Here is an 18227-nt window from a genome sequence, read left to right as displayed (position 1 = left end):
ATTGGAGAAACAGTTAAGAGGATAATTCACAGGCATAGGAGTAGCTTATTAGGGCTCTTGAGAGACTAATTTGGGGCCTATTGATTACAGTGGGCTATGGATCAGGCTTTTAAAGCCTACACTGCTGCGCTTGGCAGCCAAACCAATTTGCTTGCATCAGCCTGGCAAAGGGGAAGGCTGTTTGGTAGCCAGAAATGTGGGGGTGGGCTGGAGAGGAATCACTGCTCGTGGAGTCATTAGGGGAAGACAGCTGTCCTGGATGCACCAGAACACTGTGTACCCTCCGCATATCAGCTGGGTTTTCTTAAAGAACCCTTGTATCAAACAGATCTTGGGACAAGGAGCTGAGCCAGCAGCGAGAACATTTCCACAAAGGGGGTGCACGGTGAGAGAGTCGGTGTTCAGTTCCCCTAGCCTCCCAGAGAGCAGGAACTGACTGGATGGGAAAGTCGCATGAGTATGGACTGAGTCAAAATTGCACAAGAATGTCAGGCTTCTGCAGAATCAGATGTGTGAAGCTGAAAGGGACCTCAAGAGGTCAGCTGGTCCACCCCCCTGTGCTGAGACAGGACCGCGTAAACCTTCACCAACCCCAGCTGGTGTTTGGCCAACTTCTTCTTAAAATCCTCCGCTGATGGGGATTCCAAAACCTCCCTTGGAAGCCTGTTCCAGAGCTTACCAGCCCTTAGAGTTAGAAAGCTTTTCCTAATATCCAACCTACATCTCCCTTGCTGCAGATGAAGCCCATTACTTCTAGTCCTACCTTCAGTGGACATGGAGAACAATTGATCACCATCCTCTTTATAACAGCCCTTAACATATTTAAAGACTGTGATCAGGTCCCCCCACAAGGACTAAGACTAAGCAGGCACAGTATTTTTAACCTTCCCTCATAAGTCAGGGTTTCAAACCTTTTCTCATATTTGTTGCTCTCTTCTGGACTTGCTCCATTTTAGCTACATCTTTTCTAAAGGGTGGTGCCCAGAATTAGCCCTAGTACTGCAGGGGAGGGATAGTTCAGTGGTTTGAGTATTGGGTTACTGAACCCAGGCTTGTAAGCTCAGTTCTTGAGGGGCCATCTAGGGCAAAAATCTGTCTGGGGATTGGTCCTGCTTCAGGCAGGGCATTGGACTAGATGACCTTCTGAGGTCCCTTCCAACCCTGATATTCTATGATTCTAACTGAGGCTTCACCAGTGCCACATAAAGCAGGACAATTGCCTCCTATATCTATATATTACACTCCTGTTAATGTACCCCAGAATGACATTAGCCTTTTTGGCAGCTGCATCCCATTGTAGACTCAGTCAGTTTGTGATCTGCTATAGCCCCCAGCTCCTGTTCAGCAGTGCTATCACCTAGCCAGTTATTCCCTGTTTTGTAGTTGTGCCTTTGAGTTTTCCTTCCTAAGCATAGCGCTCTGCTTTACTGAATGTCATTTGGCTGGTTTCAGAGCAGTTCTCCAATTTGTCAAGGTCGTTTTAAATTCTAATCCTGGCCTCCAAAGTGCTAGCAACCCCTCCCAAGCTTGGTGTCATCTGCAGATTTTAAAGTCACACTCTTCACTCCACTATGCAAGTCACTAATGAAAATATTGAACAGTACCAGACGCAGGACTGTCCCTGGTGGGACTCCACTAGGTACGTCCTCCCAGTCTGACTGTGAACCATTGAGCAAGGTCTTCCAGCCACTGGGGCATCCATCTAGACCACAGCTCCCTAGTTGGCTTATGAGAATGTCATGTGGGACTGTGTCAAAAGCCTCACTATAGTTTCATTTAAGTCAAGATATATCATGTCTATTATTTCCCCCCACCCATCCACTAGACCAGTAAACCTTTGGCCTCCTGTTGTTAATATTTATTATTTCTCTTTTATTTCTGTATATATTTTGCTGGATCAGGTCTTTATTTAGCATCAGTTTGCACCAGTCTTGTTAATAGCATCGATTAAAGCATAGTTTTAGAATGGCCATTTAAACTGCAACCCGGTTTGTCACTGAAACACAAGGTACGGCCCTGCATATCTAGGACACTGCAGAAGACATGTAACCTCGGCCTAGTATTTTGGGGTCTTAGCATAAGTGGGATGATACCCACCTACATGGTCCACAGATAAAGACCAGAGGCCTGATGTTGTTCTCAGTGACACAGGAGCAAGGCCTGATTCAAGTCAACGGATTCCTCACACACGTAAGGTTACACACAGGCTTAGCTGCTTTGCTGGATCAGAGCCTAACTCCTACGAAATCAGCTGAGTTACATCAGTGCAAAACTGGTGCCAGTGAGCTGGGCCTCAGCTCCCTGTTTCTGAGGTTCTTCTGGCATCGGCCCAGTAATATATCAAATGCATAAGGAAACCGAATGATTTTCCTTTGAGAGCTGCAAGAAGACCAGTGATGTCTGTTGAGGGCACAGAACATGGCCACAAGGTCTATGATGCGGCAGAAGAACGGATACGGGATCCTGGGTATAAAGGAGTCCATCCCATTAACTGAGCCATGGGTCTTGGGATTAATTCGATTTAATCTACACAGGTGTTGCATTCCAGCTTGACTTGCACGGCACAATGATGGAAAACCGGGGGTGGGGTCTAGTTCCACAAATCCCTCCATCCCAGCTCCAGGGCGGGGTGGGGATGGTGCAACTTGTTTTTGTTCTGTTTCATTTGCCAGCCTAGGTTAGAACCGAAGACTGTCCAATTCTGGGCGAGGTGCACTGGCGGTGGGACCCTTGCAGCCTCGTTTCAGTGTGTGTGTTGGGGGGGGATGGAGAGAGTTCAAACTCTTCCCCCGCCCCCGTGAAGGTATTCTGGGCTTCAAAGGTGCAATGATGGATGATGCTAGGCAGCGTACATGCATCATTGCTGGTAGATTATGCCATGGGCCTATCTTTTCCGCCTAAGTGATGCTGATAATATGGCACATTGCCTACTTACAGCATATCCTTCCTCCAGTGTGAGTCTGTCCTGTGTGGTCAGAAATCCAAGCAGAAACCCTGCCATGCATTGGTAGTAGAGTGCAAGCATAGTTCATTTAATTAAATACGTCAATGACAGCGCAGGACAGAGGTCACCAAGGGAAAGGAGGATGACCTAGAGGCAAGGACATGGGCAGGAGTCAGAAGAACCTGGTTCTTTTTCCGGCTCTGCCAGCAATTCACTGTCTAAATAGACAAGACAGAAAAATAGGGGGAGATGAAACTGAGGCACAAAGTGACTTGCCCAAGGTCACTCAGGAGATCAGTGGTAGAGGTAGGACCAAAACCCAGGTCTCCTGCGGTACATTCCAATGCCCTGTCTACAGGGCTGCTCAGACCCAGTGATGGAAGTAACCTGGCCCTACTCCAAAACCCACTGAAATCAAGGGACAGACCCAGGGACTTCAGCAGACTCTGGAGAAGCCCATATAGGCCTTGACTGACACTAACAGGAGCAGAATAAGGCTCTGGAACTGCTAAGCAATTATGGTTATTATCACTACCACCATCATCACCATCCCTGTCACAGCACAAGCGTAATGGACCATGGTACTCCACTAGAGGGTCCATCCCAACCCAAGTAATTCCACCTTCCACCAAGCTAGGAAGGTACAAAATGATGGGGTAAGTGACTATCTTTAGGGATGCAAACAAGGTAGAAAAATTTATATACCAGACATAACAGAGAGGGCCTATTCAGGACATGGCATTGGGGTGCCCATGTCATTTAAAATCAGCCTGCTCGTCACCCTGGTGCATATATTGTAGGAACCAAACCTGCAGAGGCAGATGGGGTTGGGTCTTTTCCAGCACAAATGTCCACGAGAACAAGGATTGTCCCCTGGGCACAGAAATAAGAGTATTTGGTTCTTAAGAGACCAATCCAAACTGGCATAATCTACTGGAGAATCGTCTTTCTGCTGTTTCCTGTGAAGTGCTCGCCCCTGTTAGATTAACTGTCCTGTCCTTTCTCTCACCAGTGTGTGGCCAGCCAGTTCGCCCTCTGCCCGGGATAATCAAGCGCATCATTGGAGGGCGGAACGCAGAGCTCGGCTTCTTCCCTTGGCAGGCCCTGATCGTGGTGGAGGACACATCCAGGGTCCCCAACGACAAGTGGTTCGGCAGTGGGGCCCTCCTCTCTGACTCCTGGGTGCTGACGGCAGCTCATGTCCTCCGCTCCCAGCGCCGGGACAACACTGTCATCCCGGTGTCCAAGGAGCACGTCACCGTCTACCTGGGCCTACATGACGTGAGGAACAAGAAGGATGCCGTGAACCGGACAGTGGAGGAGATCATCCTGCATGGGGGCTTCGACATCCAGAACTACAACCATGACATCGCCCTGGTCAAGCTGAAGGAGAAGGTGACCATGGACGCCTACGTAATGCCAGTCTGCCTGCCCCAGTTTGAGCATGAGCTGGAAGGGCCTCACCCCAACACTTTGGGCCTGGTGGCCGGTTGGGGCATCTCCAACCCCAACATCACCGTGGACGAGATCATCAGCTCGGGTATGAGGACGCTGTCCGACATCCTGCAGTACGTCAAGCTGCCGGTTGTGCTGCATGCCGAATGCAAGACCAGCTACGAGTCCCGCTCAGGCAACTACAGCGTGACTGAGAACATGTTCTGTGCTGGCTATTACGAAGGGGGGAAGGACACCTGCCTGGGAGACAGTGGAGGAGCCTTCGTCATTCAGGACCCCAGGACCCAGAGGTGGGTGGCCCAAGGCCTGGTCTCGTGGGGTGGGCCAGAAGAGTGCGGAAGCAAGCAAGTGTATGGAGTGTACACCAAAGTGTCTAACTACGTGGACTGGGTAGAGGAGAAGATGGGATCCTCACACAGGTGGACATTCCTGGATCCTGAACTGAAGAGATGAGCTCGCCCCAGCCAGCAGGCACTACTCTGGTCTTCTGCAACCAATAACAGCAACTCTCAGTCCCCTCCAGCCTTATTTCACGGGGTTTGCTCTGCATCACGTTCCTTCATGCACTGTCGTAGGAAACGTCCGCTCGGCACCTCATGGGAAATGAGCTGATGGGCCTCAGCCAGGTTCCTTAGCAGGACAGGCAGCCACGTCACCCAGAAGATACCACCACGGCTACCTGGCCCCTGTGCCGGCGTCTCGGCAGAGGGGCCAAGGACTGGGTGGGGCTGTGGAGACTGACTTGCACTCTCACACTTGCCAGGGGATGGTTCCTTCAGGTCAGGGTTGATGTACCCTCACGGGGGAAGCCATGCCCTGCTGCTGTGCAGAGAGGCCATCAGCACCCAGGCTGTCAAGCCAGCACATTCCACCAGCACTAACCCACTTCTGAAATTCCTCTGGGGTGGAGAGAGGCAGGAAAACCCAGCTGTAGTGACACAGGGCCCACAAAGCCCCTCACCCTGACTCTAGACAAAGAGCTCACCTCCTTGGTAGCGATAACAGGGGAGGGGATTCTTGCTTATCTCTTTATCCTGCTTTATCTTCAAACCAAACTCCTGCTGAGAGCTCCCTTCAGCACCAGGCAGTCAGTGGTGTCCTAACATCAGGCCGGAATAAAGGCCATGGTTCCACCAGGACTTCTGGCTAGAACTGGCTAGGTCAAGGCACCAGAATCTGGAATCAGGCCCTTAACTGACATGCATTTGGGGGTAGGGGGGTCACTGACCAGAATTCAGAGTGAAACAAGATATCCCAGCTCTGTCTTCAGAGTAGAGTGACCAGATGTCCCGATAAAATTGGGACTGTCCCGATATTTAACCCTTTGTCCCGTGTCCCGATCAAAGTACGATCGGGACGCCACTTGTCCCGATATTCAGGTAAGGAGGTGAGCGGGAGGGAGGCTCTGACCCTGTGGGTGCTCCAGGGCTGGAGCACCCACAGGGAAAAATTGCAGCCAAGCTCCCCCATCCTCACCTCCTTCTCCCCCTCGCCCAGCACTCCGGGTCCCTGCTCCTCCCCCTCTCCAGCTGTTTGGCAGCACTTAGCGCTTTCCAGGAGGGAGGGGGAAGAAGCAGAGATGCAGCACGCTCAGGGGAGGAGGTGGAGAAGAGGCAGGGTGGGGGAGGGACTTGGGGGAAGGGGGTGAAATGGGGGCAGGGCGAGGGCGGTGCAGGGGCAGGAAGAGGCAGAGGGTGGGCAAGCACTCACCTGGCAGAGGGAAAGTTGATGCCGTAGGGGTGAGTGCTGAGTGGGGGGGTGAAGAGGGGAGCGGTGGGCGGGCGAGCGAGCAGTGGGGGAGGCGAGCGGTGGGTGGGGGACTGAGGAGGGATGCAACAAGCCAGCAGCAGGCCAGGGGATGAGGAAGGGTGCGGTGGGGGGGGGCTGAGCAGGGAGGGGGCAGGACCTGGGGCAGAGTGAGGGCGGAGCCTGGAGTGAGTGGGAGTGCACTGTGGATGTGGCAGATGGCACCCCAATGTGTCCCGATATTTTAGTGTGGTGATCTGGTCACCCTACCTCTGAGGCCAGGTCCTGATATCGTTTACACTGGTGTAAATCCAGAGTCACTCCACTGACTTCAGCAACCCCTGGACTGATGTTCACCATCAGCTCCAAATCAAGCCCAGTGGTTAGCAAGAAAGTCCCGGTGCATGCTTTCCCGGCTGTTCCCGCCTCCGTCTTCTCCGTGCTGAGACTGCGCACGTGCTAAACTTTAACCCATCCCGCGCCCTTCCATTGTGCCCTAGGCTAGGGGCTGGGAGGCTCCCTTTCCTAGAATAGCATCAGTTCTTCAGCGATGATAAGGATACTCCCATTCCACCTGTGCCATGAGAAGCCTATAAGCACAACACAGGGAGGTGCAGCCATTGAGAGACCTCTGTACTGTACTATGCCCAGGCTTTTCCTTCTTCCCCCTACAAAGCGCAGACTGCCAAGCAAGGGTCTGAGCTTTATCCCAGATGGGGAAACTCTGGGTGCATTTCATGGCACTTACTATGCATGACCCTTCCCCTGCTCTAGAGTTACATGGGCCGCATTGTCCCCGCTGAGCATGTCCTGCTGTGACTTGCAGCACACGTGTTGGAGCTTAACACCATCAACGGCTGGTGAGAGGACAAATCCCTCTTGCTGGCAAACCCAGCTTGTTCCGAGAGCGAGACAGGCAGAGGATAAAGCAGAATAAAGCAAGGCAAATTTGTGGGGCTTGCATCCACACTACACACACACTGCAATATATTCTTCCTTCTCTTCCAGAACTGTGCGGCTTGGCAGGCATTTGCAATCCTTTCCTTGCACTTCATTTCCAGTAGGATATGCCCCATTTGAATTCTGCTTTGCGTTGGAGGGTTCCCAAAGCCAAACTGAATCAAACCTCCTGTGTTTCCCTTGATTGCACATTGAGGCCACATAAAACTCCTGAGTTTGGATGGCTTCAGCATGACTCCATAAACTGACACAGATTTCGGCAGAAGTCAACCCCAGGCTCACTGGAGACTCATTTCTGGGTGTGGTACATGTCACAGCTACTGGGCAAATGGCACTGCTGTCCCATCCTGGTCTCTCTGAGCGCCTCCCCCATCCTGAACCTCGGGCCTCAAGTCGTCAGCTGGCATAGGGTGGAGTCAGGCGATTCTCCCTCTCTCAGAGTGGGTCTGGGATACACTCCCATTATGTTCAGCTCCTGCAATGGGCCAGGACGGTGGTAGCCACTGGCCAGATGCCACCTTAAAGCAAAGTATCATTTATTTACCATTTCAGCGAAAGCGATGCTTACTGACCAAAAAAACCCACTCCATGCATGTCTAGCTCATTAGGTGTTTAAACTGTCTCTCTCATGAGGGTTGGTCTCCTCTGTGTGCTTGTGAACCCCCACATACACTCCCACAGCGATGCCGGTTAGTAAAACATGAAAGGGCAGCTGCTCTCCGATGGATATGTGCATGTAGCTTCTGTTGGGCCGAACCTTACTATTCTGGCTTGGTTTTACTCAGACCTTGGGAGTTTTACCTGGGTGTGGGGTGAGCAAACACTGAGCTAGACCCTCAGGCTTTGACCCACAATCATTTAAGCAGTGCGTATAGGCGCAGGAGGAAAGAGATCCTCCAGAGACCAAAGGAACGTGTCTATTGTACACACATGCTACGGCCTGTACTCCCAACTATGCCGCGTAGCTAGAAGATATTATATTTTTTGTACTCTATTCTGTCAGTTGTCGAACGCTGTGTATGGACAGTCTGTATCATTCTGAGCGGGAAGGAAATAAAGCCCTGGTATATACAAAGCATGTTAGCTGGCAATCCACTGTTCTAACCGGGAGAAGTTCATGGGACTGCACCCTGCATTCACCCTGGTGTGCTCCTCCCTTTCCACAACCTCGGGTCTTCTTCTTTATGTGCGTCCCCTCCCAATGCCCTGGCACCACTAGCTTTATCCTCTTCTTAATCCAATCACAAAAATAATGCATCAAGGCAGGGGGAATAATGGGACGGGTGAGGCTCACCAACGCCCAGCCCCTGTGGCCACGGGGAACTAGCCATTTGTGGATACACCTATTTGATCCCAGCAGACAATCCCTGCTCCCAAAGGGAAGTGAAACATCACTCCAGGGTCCTACCAGTGTGCCCTTGGGTGGGGAGTTCCTTCCTGATCCACAATCACTTTAGCCCTGTGTGCATCAGTGGGATTTAACCTACTAATGACTAAGTGTCCTTTCCTTGCTGAAGACTGCAGATTGGGGAACGCATTCCTCTGCATCTGAGACATGTCTTCAGGCAGAGAGGAAGGAGCAGAGGAACTCATAGGAAACAAGCAAATACCTCCATGCAAACATCCTTCTAATAAAGGCAAGAGAGGGACAGGGGCTAACTAGAAGGTTACTTTCAAGGTTCCAAGTGGTTTGACAGCTTTTCATGCCATGCCAACCCATCCCCAGCTGCTGGCATGTGCCGTGCCAATCCACCACCCCAGTCCTCACTCTTGAGTGCTGGTCCATCTTCCAGCATGGCTAATTCTTTGAGTGCAGTTCAGCCCCGCAAAGTGCCAGGCCTTTGATTCCCATCCCATCATCCCCAGTGAATAGTGCCTTCCTTTAGAAAGAGTAACCTACATGCTTCAGAGTCAAACCATGGGACACCATGGCCCATGCACATACTGGATTTATGATCAGTGCGACACTGCATGTGCTAGGCTATAAAAATATAAGAGTGGCCATGCTGGGTCAGACCAATGGTCCATCTAGCCTAGTGTCCTATCTTCCAACAGTGGCCAATGCCAGGTGTCTCAGAGGGAATGAACAGAACAGGGAATCACCAAGTGATCCATCCCTTGTCGCCTATTCCCTGCTTCTGGAAAACAGAGGCTAGGGACACCATCCCTGCACATCCCAACAGCCATCAATGGACCTATCCTCCATGAACTTGTCCAGGGTCTGTGGGACCTGGGGTTGTGGACTTGGTGTTTCCAAGACTGGGTTTACTGTCGCTGGACCTGGGTCTCCCAGCCGTGCTAACGTGTCTATACTGAACCATGCTGACCTTCTAACTCGGGTCTGCAGCTAGGCCTGCATCCGCACTGCAGCATGACCAGCTGTGGACCTGAGTCACAGCTCTATGATAGAGCTATGAAGACCCTGGTTTACAGCACCATGTAAGACAAACTTTCCGTGATTTACGAGCATCAGTCCCATTGACTTTCAGTGTTATTTGTGCTTCTAAGTCACTTGGCCACCTCTGGAACCAGGAGCGCCTGCAGACTTTTTGGTGCCCTAGGTGGCGGAAGGTCCCGCCCCCAAAATGGCTCCCCCGACAGAGGCAGCGGAAGGTCCCTTCCCTGAAACACCACCGACAACCGCTGCGGTTGGATGTTTGGCCGCTGTGGTCGCCGCCCTCCACCCCCCAAATGTCAGCGCCCTAGGCAACCACCCAGGTCGCCTAAGGGTTGCGCCGGCTCAGCATGGAACTCTCCCCGCCTACTGCCGTCGGCTGCCTTGGCAACTTGCCTGCATAAGACCTGAGCCAAGGGACTCAGGACTTGTCCCAAAGTGCAGCTCCATATTTAAAGAAAAACAAAATCTACAGAATACAGGCTGCAAAGTGAGTTGCTCCATGAGCCTCTGGAGGCCTGGGATCCCCATTGGTTGGGTCTCAGCGATGCTAAAGGGGCGGTATTTTGCTCCATGATAACTCCCAGGTAACTCCATCACACTTACGCTGGATATATTTAGAGAAATGACATCATATGAGAGAGAGGTGAACTGAGGGGAAAGGGCTCTTGGGAACTATTTAGAATTCAACAGGAGATGATTTCTTGTGATGTCTTGTAGTAACTTCTGACTAGGCCAAACCCAGAGGTCCTGACTCAATCTTCACTCCAGTTTTACTCAAATTCTCAATAAAACTGAAGTAAACAACTGATCTGGGGATTTGTTCCATCTACACTAGAAAACTTGGCGTCTCAGGTGGGTTTGGTGTGTGTCTCACCTTATTCCTTGCGGTTTCAGTGTGTGGGAAGCCAAAGTTTTCCAGGAGTTGGCTGGCCCGGATTTCCAGTGGACGCTATGCCCAGCGAGGAATATCTCCGTGGATCGCCATGCTACATAGGGGAGGACGGCCCGTCTGCGGAGGCTCTCTGCTAGGTAAGAATCTCTTTGGTACTCGGCGTAATCTGAGTTGATGACTGGAGCGCTAATGCTCTGATGCAACAGCCTGAAGAATTAGCGGGAAAATGAGTAAGCCCGGCTTGACTGGCGATTCGTATGGCGCAATGTGGAATCAAATCTGGTTTGACACAATGCTTCCCAGAGACCACGGAGTGCATTGCAAAGCCATGAGTTAGACACTGGATGCTCAGTGACCACGGAGGGCTATGAAGCCATCACTAAGTGCAAAGGGGAGCAGAGTTTGTTTTACTGAGAGAAGGAAATTCAGATCAGAGACCAAGGTTCTCCCCTCATCTCTTCAGACACGACATAAGCGCCAGCTTCCTCCGGGCCATGCTCAACCCCGCTCCACCCCAGGCCCTTCCCCCACCCCATAACCCCATCTTTTCCTGCCCTGCCTCTTTCCTGCCCAGTTCTGCCCCTCCTTCCAATGTGCCCCATCCCCACTCCTCCCCCTCCCTCCCAAAGCCTCCAGCATGCCACGAAACAGCTGATCATGGCAGGCGGTAGGTGCTAGGAGGGAGGGGGAGGCGCTGACCGGTGAGGCAGCAAGCAGGCGAGAGGCACTGGTGGGGAGAAGGGGCAGCTGGCTGCCAGTGGGTGACTAATTTTTTTCTGTGGATGGAACAAGACCTTTATCTTCCAACCAGGCAGCCAGCAAAGGGGATAATTTTCCAGAAAGGTATCTCTGACACCCCCTCATGCTGCCCTGGGTCAGAAATGGGGATGGTTTGGAGGCCACACACAAGACATGAACCCACCAGTGACGGTTAAGTGAGCCACGCCCCTGGTGTCTGATCACACGCACTGCTGGAGGATGGGCTATCAAGGAGATTTAAGAACGTAAGAAGGGCCATAATGAGTCAGACCAAAGGTCCATCTAGCCCGGTGTCCTGTCTACTGACAGTGGCCAGTGCCAGGTGCTCCAGAGGGAATGAACAGAACAGGGAATCACCAAGTGATCCATCCCCTGTCACCCGTTCCCATCTTCTGGCAAACAGAGGCTAGGGACACCATCCCTGCCCATCCTGGCTAATAGTCATCGATGGACCTATCCACCATGAACTTATCTAGTTCTTTTTTTAACCCTGTTATGGTCTTGGCCTTCACCCTTAGGGTCAGTGGGCTTTGGCGGCCTCTCTCTTGTGCTAAGCCCCCGGCCTCAGGACTGTGGAGCAGCCCCTCTGCGCATGGGGTGAAATTCAGAACAAGGCCTACCTCCCATGTGAGCCCCAGTTCAACCCAGAGTCCAGCACACAGATTCTTGGTCCCATTTGGGCGTAGGCAGTGTCTGGCCCTAGTGCAGACCCCACATACAGGTGTTAATGATACACACACACCCTCGTCCCCACCTCTGTGGAAGGAGTTCAGACGCCACAACCGCCCAGCCCTGGGGACCAAGAAACCTTTTGAAAGCAGCAGATGGCCTGGAGGGCATCTGATGTTTTCTCAGCAGGGTGCACCCCATGGAGCAGAAGTGCTGAGAGATGTAACTGTTCTGCGTAAAGTGCCTGCAGAGCCTTAGATAAAAGGTGCCATGTACATTATAAGCAGGGTTATTGTTAGAGAGGAGGTCAGTGTTGCGGGCTATCCCATGGGTGGAGACTGGGCTGGGCAGGTGTTGTGGGCTATCCCATGGGTGGGGACTGGGCTGGGCGGGTGTTGTGGGCTATCCCATGGGTGGGGACTGGGCTGGACGGGTGTTGTGGGCTATCCCATGGGTGGGGACTGGGCTGGACGGGTGTTGTGGGCTATCCTATGGGTGGGGACTGGGCTGGACAGGTGTTGTGGGTTATCCCATGGGTGGGGACTGGGCTGGACAGGTGTTGTGGGCTATCCCATGCATGGGAACTGGGCTGGACTGGACAGATGTGCTGACTCTGTTGTGTTCTAGGAACCAAGTGGATTGTCACTGCTGCTCACTGCCTCCACCAGGAACTGGAACCAGAGAACCCAGTTTTCCGCAGCTCGGATGTTCTCAGCCCTTCCTCATTCAGAATAATCATGGGTGAGTGACCAGCAGTCCGCACTGCACACTGGCCCAAGGGGTGGCGATGGGGCAGTGACAGGTCATGGCCATCTCCCACGATCCCATGGCCTGGGTAATTAAAGGCAAAGTGGACTCACGCCAGCACCCTCTATGCCATTCCCCTGTGCGACTGCTGTCTGTGTCCTTGGTTCACACACTGGCTCACCACTTCCTCCAGAAACTCTTCACTATCCAGTCTCTGATGTTCTTTGTGGCTCCTCTCTGCCCCCGCCTGCTGAGTGGGGTTCGCTGCCTAGTTGTGCCATGACGATAAGTTATGTCTGCCAGGCATAAATCTGCTAAAATGTGTCCTGCTCTGAGCTATTTGCTTCTCCAAGCCCCCGAACGACTTTAATGGGAATTCATTCCTCTTTGGGAAGGCAGGGTGTTGGCCTCCCATAACTGCACGTAGTCACCTCTCCCTGGCCCTCCTTCCGTCACAGGGAAACACCGGACTTTAAAGCAAGACGACACAGAGCAGCAGCTGCAGCCAAAGAACATCATCATCCACCCCTCCTACAGGGCGGCCACCTTGCAGTACGACATAGGCCTGGTGGAGCTGTCTGAGCAGGCGGTGCTGAATGATTTCGTGATGCCGATTTGCTTTCCTGATGGCTCGCACCACAAAGGCAAGAGCTGGTTCTTTCTCCTTGCCCACCCAGGGACAGCTCTTGGCCAGCTCCGGAACGGGCAACAAAAAACCAGCTACGGCTCTTGAGATTCAGGAACTGACCTTGCAGAGGAGCCAATCGGTTGGCAGCTCCCACTGCAAGCAGGCCATAAAGCCCAACAGCCAGGCTAAACACAGACTCAGGTGGTAACCAAAAGATATGTGCAAGACAGAGACCCCAAGGAGGGTGGAGAGGAAGTGCTTATGGTCCTTGAAGGGGCTATTAGTGAGAGGCCATGGGGCAAAACTGATCCAAAAGCTAGGAAGATTTTCACGACACCCAGCCAGGCTGTGAGGCGTTTGTTATGGGACAATGGCATTGTCTCCCCAAGGGAGGTTTGGATGGGCCTTCATGTCACTCACTGGACAAAGTGCTGGCAAATATGTGATAGGGACAAGCTTGACTTGGGATCAGAATGGACTAAATGACCTAGCGGTGCCCAGCTCTGACCCAAGCGATTCTTTGATCCAACCCCCAGTTTTTCCTTTCTCTCTGGTTCTCCTGGCTGCTGTGTCCTTTATCCTGTTGCCTTTAGGCAAAGCGGGCAGAGGACTGTTCCAAAAGGCATCTCCTCTTCCCGAGACAGTCAGACACAGACTGTCTCAAGAACTGCTCGCCATGTGTGTGAGCATCACATCTCCCCAGGCAGCCATCCCTCCCGAGACCTCCTTTGCCTGGGATCCTGCACCTAGTTTCAGAAGAGGGGACTTACAAGCTAGGATCGGTGCCTCAGGCCAATATCAGAGCAGCTAAGTGGAAGGATGCACTTTTAAGGATTAACGATGCAGCAGGCTGCATGAAAGGGATTTATACGCCTGGCCTGGACTCCTCTTGTAAAACAAACCAGGCATGTTGGATACAAAATCTGCTTTGAGGGAGCTAACAGTTGCCTGGGCACAGGCCAGTTCTGGGGTAGTGAAGGAATGGCTTAGAAAGATGCTAACACGGAGACTGATTCACTGCCATGTTCATCAGGGGTTAATAGCAGAATCTTCTTCCCACACCCGAGTATTCCTTCGCGAGCAAACTCTTCTTGATTTTGCTTTCAGATGCCATGGTTATTGTCAGCGGATGGGGGAAGGAATTCTTGCAAAAACACCCTGAAGCCTTGATGGAGGTGAGAATTATTAACCTGAGAATACCAGGATCTAGGGCCCTGAGCACAGGGGTGGGATCCAGTGTCCTGCCTCTGACACAGGCCTCCTCTGTGACCTCGGGCATGTGACTTCCCCTCATGTGCCTCAGCTACAGCAGCTGTAAAATGAGGATGCTGGTGCTGGCCTCCTTCTCTGCAGCCGAGCGAGAGTTCGGGTTTGTCCAGCGCTGTGAGCCGAGCAGCACCACGGACATGGCAGGAAGTGCCGCTGTCGATGCAGTGCAAGGGCTGCTGGAATCGTGGTAGCCTTGCCGGGTGCCATGCCTGGAAAACTCTGCAGAAAAATGAATCTGTCTAAAGCCAGAGTGGATCCAAACTCCATGACTGTTGTGTACACCGCTGCAGTCAAACAGCCACCAGGCCTTGAATGTGAGTAAACCCACCCCTCGGCCTAGCATCATTTCCCCAAACTCACTGCACATGGCCGGTGACCTGGGAGAAACCAACAGACACGTGTTGAGCAATGAGCAAATATGAGCGTTTTGCTCAACCACTTCATGAAAACATCGATTGCGGATGAGGCTGCCAGCAGCAGAGTCCAAAAGAGAAGCAGGTCAAATCTTCAGCACTGACTGGAGATGTGTAATATCAGCTGTGCTAATGGAATCCAAGTGGCTTGGCTTTCTCTCCCTTTACAACGCTGCATCAGATGGGAACATGGTATATTCTACTAACTCGAGCCCCACCGGGCCTCACCTGTTGCTTCAGTGTGATGTTAGTTTGCAAGTCAGCCCAGATGGCTCATCCTAGTCATCCTTTTCCCAGACAAACCCCAACAGGAGGTGCTGGGGGACCTACAGGCAGATCTCATGGTGCCAGTTTAGCCCATGGAGCATAATTATTATTTGTTTGGATAATGGTGGTGCCCACAACGTGGTCAAGGGCTGTCCACATACACAGGAACATGTGGTCCTTGTCTTGAAGAGCTTAACATCCACAGCAATCTGAGGTCTGAGTGCAATCACTGATTAGATTTCAAGGCCTGAAGGAACCGCTGTCATCACTTACTCAGACCTCCTGTATAACACAGGCCTTCGGACATCCCACCAATAACTCCTCTTTGAATGCAGCAATGTGAGCATGTTCCCAGGGTTTCTGGCATGCTCACACAGCCCATGCTGTAGCCTACGCCGCTGCATCTACACTGATATTTTTCACCAGGCTAGCATGGGTAAAGCTAGCATGGGTCTGTCTACCTGATCTGGAGTCACATTTGGGATCGCAGTGTAGACAAAACCTACAAAGTCAAGAAGAGCACAGGAGACAATCAAGAATAGGTAGCATTTGTGTGTGTGTTTGAGAACAAATACACAAATACACAGACACCCTCAACCGATCCATGGTTAGCAGGTCAGTTGCTTGTAGGCATCGTGGTAAGGGTGGGTCTGAAAGGAGGCCATGTTGGTGGCCTTGCAGATCAGTTCTCAGAGAGCAGCATGGAAGAAGGTGCAATGAGGTGTATGGGAGAAGCAGACAAGTGCATGGAAGAGGCTGGGGCACTGGTGGAGTGATGAGGGCAGGGAGCAATGCAGTGGAGACCAGAGCAGCTCAGGGAGAGTTTATTACACCTTTTAGCAAATATTGGGAGAGCCTGTAATCATCCCCCCTAGCACCTAGGAGCCCCACGTCCACCTCCTCATCCCACCACCTCTGCTTAGCGAGAGCTGCTGTGTCCTCATGTCCCTTCTTGCACCTAAGCTGTGTTCATCCCTTCCATTGCTGGATTTACTAACGCCGGCGGCTTTTCCAGCTAGCTCCCTGTTCCATCGTGCTTTGGGCCAGACTCTGTGGTCAAACACCTGAGTGTGAACGGGAACTGCAGACACATATCTGACGGCAGGACTAGACCCTTTACGTGATGGCATTCGGTGTGAACGCCCACTCCTGCCCTCTTCTAGTAGGACATGACAAGGAAGCTGTACACAAGGAGCTGGGTCAGTGTACACAAGGAGCTGAGTCTTCTCCATCTCTGATTTTTATAGGTTAACTGATGTGGTTACAGGTGTATGCCCCAAGCCAGCTTGTTGTGGTGGTCTGATGCCTCTGACAGCGGCTCGGCCACGTAGCAATTAAGAAACCTGCTACAGCATTGAGAAGGGGGGAAGGCTCCTTTGGCTCAAGCCGTCGACACTTTTGCTTTGGGATCCAGATGTTCCAGGTTCAATCCCTGCTTCCCACCCCCAGCCAAGGGTGTGTATAACAAAGAATAAAGGATGTTTGGGCTTCTGTAGCTGTAGCTGTGTCAGTTCCAGGATATTAGAAAGAGAAGGTGGGGGGGAGGTGCTTGCAAACTCACTTTGTATTTTCTTTATCATTTCAGTGAATAATATTGATGTTTATTTATCTGCTTTTTTTCCCCAATATTTATCCATGACAGTATTCATAGGTGTGGGAAATCCTGGGAAGTTCAAACAAAGGTGGGGCTCGGATAATTATTTCATGCCCGTTGAGGCTGACATTCAAAAAGTTAAAGCTTTATAAACCATTACGATGCACACTGCGACCATCAGATGTCAAAATTTTAGCCTCGACTCAAATGCTCACAAGTTCTCAAGCAGCATTTTTCTGACTTGAGCAATGTGTGAATTTCAGTTGCTCTCGACGGAAATATTTTTCCGTTGGTTTGTGTGTGTGAAGTTTATGTGTCTACAGGATACGGGTGTGTGAGATTTAGTGACATTTACCACTACAGATATGATCCTTCCAAGCCTGCGTAGGTACAGCAGGGGCCGCCGCTAGGCAATGGGCACCTGGTAACTACCTAGTTTCCCTGTCTTGCAGATTGAGATCCCGCTCACTGACCACGCGTTGTGCCAGGAAGCCTATGCGAGGCTGCAGAAAAAGGTGACGGACGATATGATCTGCGCTGGAGAGCAAGAAGGTGCAGCTCCATTCTATCCAAACAAGCTTTAATGCAAGTGTGTCCTTCCATATGCCCTGGTGGGAAGATCTCACCCTCATGCTAAAACACCTGGCTAGGGGTTGAACTCTAAGGGGGTCACAGCTCTTTACCAACTCCTCATCCAAAGAGGCGGCAGAGGGCATGTCACCCTGTGCAGAGGTCAGCATGAGGCTTACGCGGCAACCAGCAGAGCTTACAGTGGATTGAAGAGATGCACAGCCCTTGTGCTGCCCCACTGCATGGTGTGACCCATCAGCATGGCCCCGTCTGCTTCCCCTGCACGGGCTCTATCCATCAGGGGACGTGGCTGGGGCTCTGTGCCTTGAGGCTGTGCTGAGGGCTAGGGCCAGCAAGGGGCTCTGTCTTGCAGGGAAAGAGCAGTACTCCCAGGATGCAGCCTGCAGCCCCCTACTCAGAGTCCGTGTCTGCCCCTCCAGAAAAGGAGGGTGACTGCACCTTGTGGCTGCAGCCAGGGGGGAGCCTGATCCTGGCAGCCGAGGCTGCCTACACAAAGCCCTTCCTGCTTCCCATCCGGACAGATCCCTCTGCTGACCCTGGCCCTTCAGCGCAGCCCTGTCCGGTCATAAAATCATAGAAGTGGAAGGGACCTTGAAAGGTCATTGAGTCCAGTCCCCTTCCTTCACAGCAGGACCAAGTACCATCCCTGACACATTTTTGCCCCAGATCTCTAAATGCCCCCCTCAAAAACTGAACTCATAACCGTGGGTTTAGCAGGCCAATACTCAAACCAGTGAGCTATCTTTCCCCTTTGTACCTTCCATAGTGTCATGCCCCACACTTTGAAAATCTCTGATCTAATGCAACCAAAAGTTATTGGGCTGTTGTCAGGAATTCCTGGGTGAGCTCCCCTGGCCTGCGCCGGCCAGGATATCAGAACGGATGCTCACCGTCT

The 18227-nt window shown here is 52.0% G+C and overlaps 1 protein-coding gene across 2 annotated transcripts in view; it reads left to right on the top strand.

Moving 5' to 3' along the window:
- Positions 1–18227, top strand: part of MASP1 (MBL associated serine protease 1) — a 68003-nt gene that overhangs the window by 48288 nt on the left and 1488 nt on the right. The window contains exons 11-15 of one of the 2 annotated variants that reach the window (XM_050964771.1): positions 10398–10532; positions 12451–12564; positions 13029–13214; positions 14306–14373; positions 17194–17293. In XM_050964771.1, coding sequence (XP_050820728.1) covers positions 10398–10532; positions 12451–12564; positions 13029–13214; positions 14306–14373; positions 17194–17293 — 603 coding nt within the window. Of the gene's footprint in view, positions 1–3956; positions 6002–10397; positions 10533–12450; positions 12565–13028; positions 13215–14305; positions 14374–17193; positions 17294–18227 lie in introns of those variants that run through there. The other variant, XM_050964769.1, reaches the window with a different exon arrangement.

This window comes from Gopherus flavomarginatus, chromosome 8 (genome assembly GCF_025201925.1).
Source record: "Gopherus flavomarginatus isolate rGopFla2 chromosome 8, rGopFla2.mat.asm, whole genome shotgun sequence".
Classification (NCBI taxonomy): Eukaryota; Metazoa; Chordata; order Testudines; family Testudinidae; genus Gopherus; species Gopherus flavomarginatus.
This window is presented reverse-complemented; position numbering and strand designations above follow the sequence as displayed.